At 44.7% G+C, this 12,818-nt stretch overlaps 1 protein-coding gene across 2 annotated transcripts in view; it reads right to left on the bottom strand.

The window, feature by feature from the left end:
* Positions 1-12,818, bottom strand: part of ABL1 (ABL proto-oncogene 1, non-receptor tyrosine kinase) — a 77,503-nt gene that overhangs the window by 13,444 nt on the left and 51,241 nt on the right. For both annotated transcript variants that reach the window (XM_023938201.2, XM_023938202.2), the window contains exons 2-4: positions 9,163-9,336; positions 8,130-8,425; positions 2,772-3,044 (exon numbers count right to left, since the gene is read on the bottom strand). In XM_023938201.2, coding sequence (XP_023793969.1) covers positions 2,772-3,044; positions 8,130-8,425; positions 9,163-9,336 — 743 coding nt within the window. The remainder of the gene's footprint in view (positions 1-2,771; positions 3,045-8,129; positions 8,426-9,162; positions 9,337-12,818) is intronic.

Here is a 12,818-nt window from a genome sequence, read left to right as displayed (position 1 = left end):
CTCTTTGGCAAAGGAAACTGGGTTAATAATCCAGGTTGCAAAATTATCCTAAATATGCCTTTGTCTTATTCATGCTACACAAACCTTGGAAGGTTTGTCCTTTGCATAGCTGCTCCACAGTTTGAAATTTCTTACCCCTCAGTGACCATATTAATAGGAAGGACACATACAGAGAACCACTGTAGCAATGACCTCTCTGAAAACCTGATATCGTGGAAAGGACCAAGCTTTAACTGGCTTCCAGCTCCCACTATACTAAACCATGGCAAAAATAAAACCATTCTGTCTGTACAGCATTTTCCCAGCACAGCACAGAGCCATGCCATGGCATTAAGGGACACCAGGGTTACATGCTGCCTAATTTAAAACACAGGCTTCTCTGCTGGGGGAAAAATAAAGGAGGGAGGAAAAAAAAACCAACAAAAGAAAAAGCAGAGGCAGTCCTAGGGGCAGCAGAGGCAAAGTGAGCAGTAAGAAATGTGCTGAGCTGACCAGCTCACAGCAGCTCAGATATTAAATGGCCCTCAGGAGAACCAGCTGTGGCCAGTCACGACTGCTACACTTGGTCCAGTGCAGGTCACAGAGCTCTGCAGCCACTGCCTCGTGCTCCTGTCCAATTTGGGGGTAAAAACACAAATTCACAGTGTGTCCTGTTATAACAGCCCCTGATAAATGCTGTGTCCTGTGCAACTCACAGAGCTGCCAGGGATGGATTTTAACAGGCAACATCTCTCATAACCAAAACATAGTCTTGCCCTCTCCAGGTAAACACTGAGGAGCAGCATGTGAATCGCTTCTCCTCCAGTTCTGTGCCAGCCATGAGCTATCTTTAGACACTTGATTGAAAACTGAACAACAAATGGGTGTTCGTAAGCACCATTATTCAAAAAGATGCTGGAAGGAATTTTCTCCTCCTCTCTTTTAGTCTTCACTCTCCTTTATCTTTCCTACAGAGGTATCTGAGGCAGATGGGGAAGGAGCGAGAAGAATCATACCAAGTTTTGAAAAACATTCTCTCAGAGGAAAATAAAATGAGTCATCCGAAGATTTGGGCAGAAGCTGCAAAAGGCTTGTTTTTCCCAGTAGAACTGGGATATAAATGCAATTTTAAAATGTTTCCCAAAACTTTGAAGAAAGCTATAATCCCACCTGTCAGGAAGTAGCCTAATGGATTTAAAGAAGGTGGATTATAAATTTGCTTTTAAGGATGGTTTTAGCGTGCATAATTGCAGGTTGAAGTGTTTCTCAACTCTCTTCTTAGTTCTTGTTCTTACACTCCCCAGTGGAACATGCTGCTCCATACTACATTATGAACCACTTTTAGTCATGTTTCATTAAATATTTATTTATTTGAAACAGCCATGGTCTGTATTAAGGTTTCTCCTCTGCACAAGCAGATTTGATGGGATAACATGCAATTTGTCTTTCTTGATGGGTTTTAGGGAGAAGAGAACGACAGCAACAACTTCATTTTGGAGCAAGATGAGAAGTCTGAAAGCATCAGGAATCCTCACACTGCAACCAGCAGCAGGAAGATGTTTCTGCAAGCCATGCTCCAGGAAAGAGCTGAGCTCTCCTCAGTCTGAGCAGGTGTTTTGCTGAACCTGGTCACATCCCAGCTCACCTGCACCGCAGCGCTCCGAGCGATCCCGAGCAGGGACAACACTAGATGTCACTCGCTCCCTGTGCAAGCAGCACTTGGACTCCCCCGCTGGGAGTAGCAGCAGGAACCTCCAGAGTACAGAAAAGGCCAAAATGAAAATACTTTCTGCAGCCATGGCAACCCAGAAGTACTGAGGCAGCTGCTGCTCGGAGAGCAAGGAAGAAATATTTTTCCCAAATCAAGGAAAGGTTCTTCCCCTGACACCGAAGCATCTATACAGTTCTCTCCACTTCAAAATTTCCATTGCAAAAAAATCAAAAAAGAAATAAATTAAACCCTTGGTTCTGTTTGTCTGCAAAACCAAACCACGTCCCCATTCGAGGACTGAGAACATGGTGTCAAGTTCACATAAACTCCTATTAAGCAATCAAATGCAATGTGTGCAGATGGTGCCAGAAGATCTCAAGACAGTTTTATAAACATAGATGAATTAAGCAATGACCTTATGAACTCACAGAGCACTATTTGCATTTCAAGAGACAAGGAAACCAAGATGCAGAAATCAGGGAGCAGTGCCAGAAACAGAACTGATTATCCAGTTCTTCATTAAAGCCACTTATGAATTTTAATATACCTTTGCTTGCATACCATTTTTCCTCCTCTTGTGTCTTTTGATAAGAAGCAGCTGAGAACAGTTGCTTAAGACTTCCAGGTACACAGGGAGCTTGTCTTTCGGGAAAGATGCCACATAAGACAGAAAATCAAAACATGTAAAGCCTCCCTGAAGCACAGCCTTTGAATTTTATGTTGACTGACTCACAATCCACAGTTTTCCTTAATAAAGCATTTTGTGCTAGTGTGTTCATCCACAAACAGCTCACCTTTACCACACCCTGAACATGAGACACCACAGCACTATTTACTTTTCTAAGTTTTCATCCATTCTCCAATAAAAACTGTGCTGTTAACATCCTCCTTTGTTTAGATATGAGAGTTACAGGTATCACATAAACAATAAGAGGATCAAGCTCTTTTTAAAACACTCTATTTCCAGCATACAGCACTCAAAGGGAGGGCTGCCATCAAATACCTCACTAGAGCTGAGGGCACGCAGCCAGCGTGAACTTGCTCTCAGCTGAATGGGGAACGCTTCGAGCTTGAGACCTACCTTGAGAGTCTTCACAGCCACTGTCAGGTTGTACTTCTTCCAAACTCCTTCATACACCTCTCCATACTGGCCTCCACCCAGCTTGTGCTTCATGGTGATGTCGGTGCGCTCGATCTCCCACTTGTCGTAGTTGGGGGACACGCCGTAGATGGTGGGCTTGTTGCGCTTGGGTGCCGGGTAGTGCAGCGTGGTGATGAGCCCATCTGCCACGGTGGAATGGTGATGGACCAGCTCTGCCAAGGTGTTGAAGCGGCTCTCTGAAGACACATAGAGCTGGGAACCAAAGGGGAAGGGAAAAGCTCGTTCAGGTAATGTCCCTGGAGAGCTTGTACACAGGAACTGAATCATAAAATTGTGAAAGCGAAGTGTGGTGCTGCTTCTACTGAAGCCATGGAACTGTGAGCTTCACAAGCTCTGTACCCAGCTCCAGAGCCCAGAACAATCAATGCTTACATAGGAAAGGCATGGATTCAGGAGAAAATACATGCACTTTGCCAAAACAACAGGGCAGAAATTGCTGCAAATAGCACTAGACTGACATGCTGTTGCTTGAGATGTCTTTTTTCAAAAGTCTGGTATTAGAGACTGTGGGACATTTCCTGGAGAGTATGGGGGGGTTTGTCAGCCTCAGTGTCTCAACTTCACTATCACTATTTGGGTTATGATATTTTCACCTGCCTAGTTTCTCCTTGAAGCATCAATGGGCAAAGCAGAGTTTTCCCTGCTTTAGGCCTGAGCTTCTGCAGAGGTTTGGCTTGAAGTCAGGAGCTGGTCTGCTCCATCCCTGTGATGGGCACTGATCAATAGCACAGAAGGAAAATCATTACCACTGAATGAAAACCTGCTGCGAGGCATGATAACCCATATTTGTTACCTTCTTAACACTTCTACAGAAGATCCATTTTAAGCCTAAAATCCTGCTAAAGATAACGGACATCTGACTGCCTCCCACCAGAGTTGTGTGTTTCCAGTTTTCATCCTCAAGCCCAGTCTTCTGCCAGGCAAGATGAAAAAAGCTAGAAATTTCATTATTTGAAAAGTCCTGGTTACATTTGAAGGACAAGGAGACATTTTGTATCAATGCACATTTTGCATCCTAGTCTAGCCTAAAACACAGAAGAGTTCCATTTCTCACAAAGGACCAAAGTTTGGTAAGGGACAAGCTTGCAGGAAGAGCAGCACCATGTTAGGCTGCCCAAATTCCTGTCCAGTCCACACACTAGTCCTACTGCTCACAGCACATGCCAACAGATATGATCAAACTTCCCAAATGTTTCGGACACACTGGATGTGTACTCAACAGTTTCTGCATGTGCAGTGGCCATCTGTTTGGGATTTCAGGAGGCTGGGAAGTTAATAGGGCTGCCAGGCATCCAAAAATCCCAGCCTTAAAATCAAATTCTGCTTCTTCTACCTAGACAGAATTTGTGGATGGAAAAAGAAAATGCATCTTTGAAGCTCCAGCAATAAGAGAGTATCCCCAGCAAAAAAAGGGAGCTGTGTTTGCAAGAGAAAAAAACATTTGCAGGAAGGGAAAAAAATACCCTCAAACTTGATTGAAGTCTTTTTAATGAAGACTAGAAAATAATGGCAACCTCCTGGGGAGCATGTTCACAACTCTCTATCAAAATTAATCAGATATTCATTGGTAAAGTAACTGGATCAAATCTCATTTCAACACTACGGCTAAAACCTCTCAAAATAAAAAAAAATCCCTATAAAAACCTACAACACTCTTCATGATCAGACAGATGAAATCACCTTAAAAGCAGATGTTACAGGAACAGAAAAGTGACAACATAAGAGGCTGTTACAACTGCTTGGTGTGAGTGACCAAGCATTTGCCAGTACAATCAAAATTTAAAACAAGCCATGCCTGTCTGGGAATGACTTGAAGTACTTGCAGTGGTATGAGCAGTTCCCATGCTACACTGAGAACTGAAATCTAAAAATACAGATGTAGAAAAAGCTGAACTCCAGGATTACTTGGAAGCATTAGAGAAGCATGGAGAAGGAAGCTCCCCCATGGTTTTATGACAACTTATATCTCATGAAAATTAGAGCTATCTGTATTTAGTGTGACAGATTGTATGATCCTGTTATAGAAAGAGAAAGAAGCTAAATAAATGGCCAAAGATTTCAGAGAAAACCTGCAGCAGGATGAGGACAGGACTGCCCTGTCCAGGCCACAAAAACAACACTCCATGCCTTAACACTCATGAAGTTTTCCATTTACATTAAGATAAAATTCCACCAGTAAGTAAACGTGCTTATTTTGTCAGCAGGTTTTTTTCTAACCTCTCACTGATGATACCCAACAAGAAAATCATGTAGTGCTGCTGACTTGTACTCCCCACAGAGGTGACAGACCCAGCACCTGAGTTTTACAGTGACTCAAGTTTGCTTCCTGGCTATGTTGTTGAGACATTATTTGGTCAATTTTTGTGTATCAAACAAACCATAAACACCAGCTCTGCTCCAATGGGCTCTGCTTGCACAAATGGGCGGCTCATCTGCACTTCTGCCACCAGCCCACATCTCTTTTTCCTGGCTGGGGTATTTTATACAGGTGTTAAACTGGCCCATGCTAATCTCAACACAATTCTGAATCCTATGGCAGTCCCACTCCTCACTCAGCAGGGAAAACTGAACATCCACAACAAAAAATCCATGAAGGTTCAAGTCTGCATCCAATTCAGTCACCGGAGGATCCAAGAGACCCAAGCAGGACCCCAGTCCTGCTTCCTTCCTGCTGAGGACAGCAGAATTTGAAGAACTGTCTGGACAAGGGTGTTTATTCATTTGGGTTACTCAATAGGAGGTTTTCCCTCAAGTACTATCAAGTCAGGAAAACCAAGTCCTCTGTACCACAGAAGTGGTTTACCAGATGACTGGCTGAACTGTGCCAGCCAAATCAAGAAAGGTCACTTTTAATACCTGCCTCAAAAAAACCCCAACCAACAAAACAAAACATTAGAGGGTGGTCCAGAAAAATATGACATATTTAAGTGGGAAATAAAGAGAAAATTTTTTTAAAGTTGTTGAACGCCAATGGAATTTAGTACAATATAATTTGTACTAAAATTAAGATGTACAAACCTCTGATCTCTCTAGTCCTTTCAGGTTTCCCCCAGGGAGAAGTCTGGGTAAGGCTTTGCAATGCAGGACACACCACCATGCTGAGCAGCAGCTGCTCCACATGTTCCTCTAATACCTTTTCCTCCTGAAGCGTGTTCTGTCAGGCACAGGATATGATCCCACCAAAGCCATTCATCCTTACTGCAGCACTGGGAGATATTAAATTCCCTGGACAGGCTGACTAATGATACAGCAGGCTGAGAGGGCCCCAGGTGCTCAAGGCAGTGAAGGTAAGAGCTTTCCTCCAGCACAGCCATGATCTGCTGTGAAGCCGGCAATAAACAGAGCGCAACGCGAGCAGCTCAGAGCAGGACCTGCTCCGGCAGTCTCCATTCCACAGAGGGACAAACTGGGATATTGGCTGTTTCTCTTCCCAGCTCCTCAGCTTCGACAGCCAGGGACAGGGTGCTGGGAGAGCACAGTGTTCCCAGCCCAGCAGCACATCTGCCGCTAAGATGTCGCAATTCACTGCCCAGCTCATTAACGCAAATTGAAACCGATGAGGTTTAACAGCCAGGCTGCCAACTGCAGCACATGATGCATGGACATGGCAAACTGCCCCTTCTGCAAGGATGCTGGCACTTGGCACAGGTCTTTGCTTGATCCTGCAATGCCCAAAAGCCACAGGTCTAGGTCACTGCTGCTCAGTTTTGTATTTACAACTACTGTGAGCTGCAAATCTGCTTTAGTGAATTGTTCCAACCTGCACTTTTTCTCAAAAACACCAATGCAGGCAACTTTGTGGAAAACAAACAGTTAACCTGGCTAACAGAGACCTGAATGGCTTACTGGAGCTCTGCAGAACTGTTTTTCTGGGATAAAAACAGCTCTGCTGGGATGAAAGCCTTCATATGCCAAACTCTATTACAGCTCAAATGGAGAACATGTGCTATCTCCTCACGGACACATGCTTATTTACACCAACCCAAGGAGCCTTCGGTTCAAAACATTCATGTGTGAGCACTGCTCATCTGCCAGCATCTATGGGAATAGAAGGAATATCCACTGCAGAGACAGGAGGAGGAATAATATTCCAGACTGCCATGTAGTCCTTCAAGTATGCTGCATGTCAGCACTTCACAGAGCTGGTGCTGACCACAGAGTGTCTACATGGGAGGGAGAAGGAAGAATCAAAATGCCATAAGCTGGAAATATGTTACCTTAAATGACACAGTCAGAATTGTCTCAATTATAACACGTTTGCTAAAGCAGACTAAAAGTATTTCATCACTGAACAAAATCTGGTTATCTTATTGGGTGTTTTAGAGTGCTGAATCTGATAGATAGGAAACACAGTGTACTGGTTCCCTGTGTTTTCATACCAAAGGTTTTGCTGTCAGTATTGCTGCAAGAAGAGTAAAGCTCTCACAGGACAAAGGAAAATTTGGCACAGTGGGCTGCTACTATGCTTGATTACTTTTATTTTTTTCTTTTGAAGAAATTTAATGGCACAGAATCTGTCATCTATTAGATGCTGGCAAGAAGAGCCTCAGCAGCCATGCTCCAGACTCACACTTCAACTTCTGCACAGGATCTAAAGAGACACTGCTTAAAATAGATTTGTTAAAACACAACATTTTCCGAAATCCAATGCCAGAAGAAATGTTTCCATGAAATTATAGCAAAAATCTCTGGAAAACTACACTTTTATGCTAACATTTCTCTGCAGCATCCACAAAGCACAGCATTGCAACACTGCTACAGCACACAACAATCTAGGGAAAAAATGAAGGAACTGGGGACAAAGCCCATATAAAAGTGAAAGTGCCTACCCGTCTCCAATGATCACGCTGAAATACTGTAGAGAAATCAAAATAGTAGTTAAAAATACTGCAGAATACCTCAGAAAGCATTCTGTCCCTAATACTTATAGGATTATTAGCAACAGGCTCTAACTTTTCTGATTTGACAGTCAAAGAGATTATCTTTTGAACATAAGGGACAAGAATTCTCAGAATCTCTTATTAATGATCTATTAGATTCCGCTCTATCTGTACTATTTTCTCCCTTAAAGTGTTTCACTGCTGATCTGGATTACATAGTTTGCTAAAGGAATAGAACTGCTTTGTCCCAGCCCATGTCACAATCTCATGTTTTACTGTAACTACAGATGACGAGCCCCACGAGCAGAGCTCAGAACCGCTCAGTTCGACTGCTACCGCTTGACCTCGTGCAGACCAAACAACCCCGGAGCAAGGTTTTGCACAGCCTGGGGCTCACCTTGCCGTCGGAGGCGGTGTTGATCCTGTAGTGGTAGACCCTCCCCTCGTAGCGCAGGGAGATGGATCTCTGGCCGGGGCTGCTCTCGCTCTCCCGCACCAGGAAGCTGCCGTTGATGCCGCTGCTCAGCAGGTACTCGGCGGCGTTCCGGGACACCGGCCCGTGGTACCACGAGTGCTTCTCCAAGCTGTTCACCGGGGTGATGTAGTTACTGGGGACCCAGCCCTGCCCGTTCTTGGTCTGCGCCTCGCACCACTCCCCATTGTGATTGTAGCCCAGCACACGCAGCTTTTCACCTTGGGGAAAAGAGAATGTATTTAGACATGGCAAGCCTGGGAGCTGAGGACAAAGATAAGTTCTTTCTGCCTAACAGATCATTAAATAATCTCCTGTAAGAATAGGTATCTGACTCAGCAGGGAGCATGTGTTTCTCTTCAAGCTTGAGTGGACCTCTCCAAGCCAAATAAAGTCACATGCTTTAGATTTTTAGGCTCTCCTGCAGTTCTGCACCAGCTCCAATACTGCTTGAGTTTAAAAAATGAATCCAGCAAATTTTATTTGAACTGAGCTGGCTTTTTTGGAGCTAGGAAAGAACTAGAGTGGATAAACAATAAAAAAAAAAATAATTTCAATTAGGATGGTAAGTAGATGTGACTTGGAGTACATACAGTGTTTTCTTACTCAATCTTTCTGGTCCTTATATCTGTACAGTCATTTTTCATAAAGGGACTGTGTTTTGGAGAACTGTGAAAATAAGAGGCCAGCCTCCAAAATCAGCTTAATCTCTCAGTTCAAATTCTTGCTCCTAATGGACACTTTAGTTTTGACAAATTTTCTTGCCCAATTCAATAAAAAAAGACAGTTATAACCTCTAAAAAGTTCATGACTTTGTGAAATGTTTGTATTTGTTTAAGATAATTTCCCACAGTAAAAAAATCAATAGGGTTTGGTGTAAAACTTAATTATTTCACAACGACTTTCCTTCCTACACCTTCTCCCACACTCCCAGTGGATTTCTGGCCAGTGACCTTACCTTTAGTTATGCTGAGAGTGTTGTCCCCACTCGCCACAAAATCATACAGTGCAACAAAGAGATGGGGGTCATTTTCACTAGGGCAGGAGAGAAGGTTTTCCTTGGAGTTCCAGCGAGCTGCTTCGCTCAGACCCTGCGGCTCAAAGTCTGACACTACTGGTCTCTGAAGGGCTTCTGGAGGAGAAAGAGGGAGAGAAAGGAAAAAGCAGGTTCATTTTGGCTGATAAAATCCATCTGGCCAGCCCACGCACTCCGACTTCCTAAGTTGCATTGTTTTGTGACACGTGTGCTCCTCGTGCATCACAGGACAGATACGGACAGTGCCTTAATGCAGATCCTGCCACAAAGGCAGGACACTCTTGTTCCAGAGCTGTCCCCAGCCCTCCTAGAGCCCCCAGCTCCTGCCTTTCAAGAAATGCAAGAAAGGGAAAGCCCCTCTCCATCCCTCCAGTAAATGCAGCTCACGTAGGCTGTTTGCTGCCTGTAAATCCTTTGGCTCATACCTAACTGCTGGAATGGTTAGATCTGAAAACAAACCCAGGACCGTTAAAAGGTAAATCCCTTAATTATCCTATAAATGAAATGGCCAGAATGTGCAGCAAATGGAGCCAAGCAGGGCAAGATTTATAAGACATGGTATTTAAAGAGTTAGGTCTTTCTGCTCTTCACCGTATTTTTAATCATTTCTCTTCTTATTTGAGGACAAGGCAGTGTCTTTTTTGTTGCCCTCTCTCCTGCCCATCACTCTCAAACCACAGCAGTGTTGAGCATACTTCATACATTTTAGGAACCCTGAGACACCTCTAAAGACACAGATTCCTGAAAACTGAGCTTAATAGATGAGTAAAAACCAACCTCCAAAGTTTTTTGTACACTGCAGCACAATAGGCATGTAATATTCAGTAAGTAGCAGGCAAGTCCCAATACCTCAGGGAATTCTACTGCAGTTGTTCCTGCAAGTCCTTCACTTTGGAGTGAATGATTGTGGAGTTTGGAGCAGAAATGCTCCAGATAATTGTGCCCCCTCACTCTTTACCACACTACCCCCAAATGGGCTGGCAGCACCATGTCTGACTGCAGTGGCACAGAGCCAGGACAATAAGCTGTGAAACTCTCGTATTTTGAAGGGTCATTCTCCATCTGGATGAGTTTGTTGAGTGAGGTCACAGTGTTGCACAAAAACCACTGTGTCAGTGTGGCTCTGGGAGCAGGAAACACAGCACTGTCACAGCAGCCCCTTGCGCCACAGAACTGCCCTACCTTACACAGCATCATCCCCTGTCTGCTGAACCTCTCCTCTGCACAGACAGGGCTTTGGTCACAGAAATCCCATGCCAAGTGTTTTCTAGACTGTCAGGTCACCTGGGAGCACAGTACTCTTTTTATACCTGCAATACTCAGTAGCACTGTGCTGCTATACAGATGCAATCCCGTCAAATAATGGTTTTAATGCTACCATTTGTTTGGCTTAGAAACTCAGTACAAGCTGTACCAGTAAACTGTGAAGAACTGATGCAACTGGCACCAGAAGAGACATGGAAGTTTAGTGTGGACTGGGAAATATTTTATCTCCCAATGGGGAAATGCTAAAAAAAAAATCCCACCAACCCCCCAAAATTCAACCCTACAAATCATAACAATACACATTATTTTCTAATATTTTCTTTGATAGCGAAAGTGTGAATAGTAGTGGTGGCCACTAATTACCCAAAGACAATCTGGCATCCTTGCTGTGCTGGTTCACACATAGAGCCACTGGTAAAGGCTCTCTGGGTGGTCATTTATGTACATGAGTACTATTGTATTTGTTGGAAAATGTATATCATGTATGTGAGCAAAATAGAAAATACAGAGGCTGCTGGGCTGCTGGGCCTTTTTTCCTAGCCGAACTGTAACTGCAGGGAGATATATTTCCATAGTGAATCAGAGCAGTTAAATAATTCCACTTTCTAGATGAATCCACAGTCAGAAAATGTGGTAGTGTGTTGGGTGGTTATTTTAAAGCACCTTGACATCCTGGCTTCTTCTTCCTGTGTCCCACAGGAGAATATATTTTAATAGCCTGGGTTTCCCTTGAGAATGACAATGAAAAAAGGAACAGAAAATCCACTTTCAGAAATTAAGCTATAATCATTTTACCATGAAAATGCTTTGATCCTGTCAAGCTCATTAAGCTCCCTTATCAAACACAGGGCACTGCAGTGACTGGTGATACTCCAAGGAGTGAAACCATCAGTGAACACCTGGAACAGACACACAGCAGAGCTGCAAGCGGCAGACACACAACCTCAGCAAGCAGCAATGCTGTGATGCTCTCCTCCAAATATTGGACAAAGCAGCACCCCCTGCTCCGTGGGATAGACCATAACCTCTGTTAGGAAGGAAAATGCCTCCCACACGGGGCACTGATTCGACAGGAAGGCAGGAAATCCAAGGCAGGCTCCCCTCCAACTCGTGGAGGATGGCTCAGGCACAGACAGGGATGGGGATGTGGGAGCAAAGCCAAGAGCTCCATAAGAATCCCTCCCTCGTGCCCAGGCTGTGGCGAGGCTGGGACTGACTCACTACCCACGGATGCCAAGGTATGTGCTCCGATTCAGCTGTGAGACAACACCGTGCCAGCCACCAACAACACCCACGAGCTGCGGTACGGGAGTCAGGGAAGGCTGCTCTTGCTCGATGACATTCCTACAGACACTGACTCAGTGATAACGCCTGCAGAACCAAAAACCACCAAGAGCAAGGGCTGTTCAACACACACATGAGAATTTGCTAAGCTGGAAAACCACACCAGTCTCCCAGTGAAATCAGAGGATGCTCGTACCCTCTGTCTCTCCCAGTTTGACCCTCCTGTGCAGCCACAACAGAGGTGTGGGCTGTGTGTGAACGTGCTGGGCAGGAGAGCACGATGGGGAGATGCCAGACACAACCCTTGGGCTGAGAGGGACTAGTTTTTCCAGAAGGTAAGAACCCCAAGCTAAGAACTGGGGTGGGGAAACTGGTGAATGAAGCTTGAAGAGTGTCCAGAAAGGGAGGATGAGGCCCTGAGTCAACACAGAGAAGAGCATAAAGGAAAGAGCAGAATTGTGGTGACCCGAGTGTAGCAGAAGCTTGATGGACCGTGACAAAACACACTTTTAAAGGTCTGGGCCCCAAGAGGAGACTGTCAGCAGACTGAGGACACAAAACCATGAAGCGAGAGAAGCAGTCAGGACATGTCCATCTGGGAGCCATGTACAGCCAGCTGTCAGCAGCATTTATCCCTCTGAGCAATTCTCCAGCAAATCTGCCCAGACATTCCAGTCCTTCGGAGCAGGAATTAGATGTTGCTGTTCCTACCTATCGAGGGTCTTTTTCAATACAACACAGCTTCTTCACCTCCTACTGCTGGTTTTAACTACAGTTTTACAGCACTGCAGAGATCTTCAGTGGGCCAGATTCCTCCTAATAAATCAACCTTGGCTGCTGTACCTACAGGAGGCCATCCTGGCATGGTGATGGGGCAGGAAGCGAGTGTAATTCAATCTGTTATCGCTGCACTGTTGTTCCTTCCACACATCCACTTTGTTTTATGCTGCATCCCAGCAAGGCTGCAATTTATTACTCTGATCATACCGTGCTCTGGATAACACCTGGGTTCCTGATAGAAGTCCTAA

The sequence above is a fragment of the Cyanistes caeruleus genome, chromosome 20, assembly GCF_971803275.1.
Source record: "Cyanistes caeruleus chromosome 20, bCyaCae1.hap1.1, whole genome shotgun sequence".
Classification (NCBI taxonomy): domain Eukaryota; kingdom Metazoa; phylum Chordata; class Aves; order Passeriformes; family Paridae; genus Cyanistes; species Cyanistes caeruleus.
Note: the sequence above shows the minus strand (reverse complement) of the source record. Positions and strands in the feature narration are given on the sequence as shown.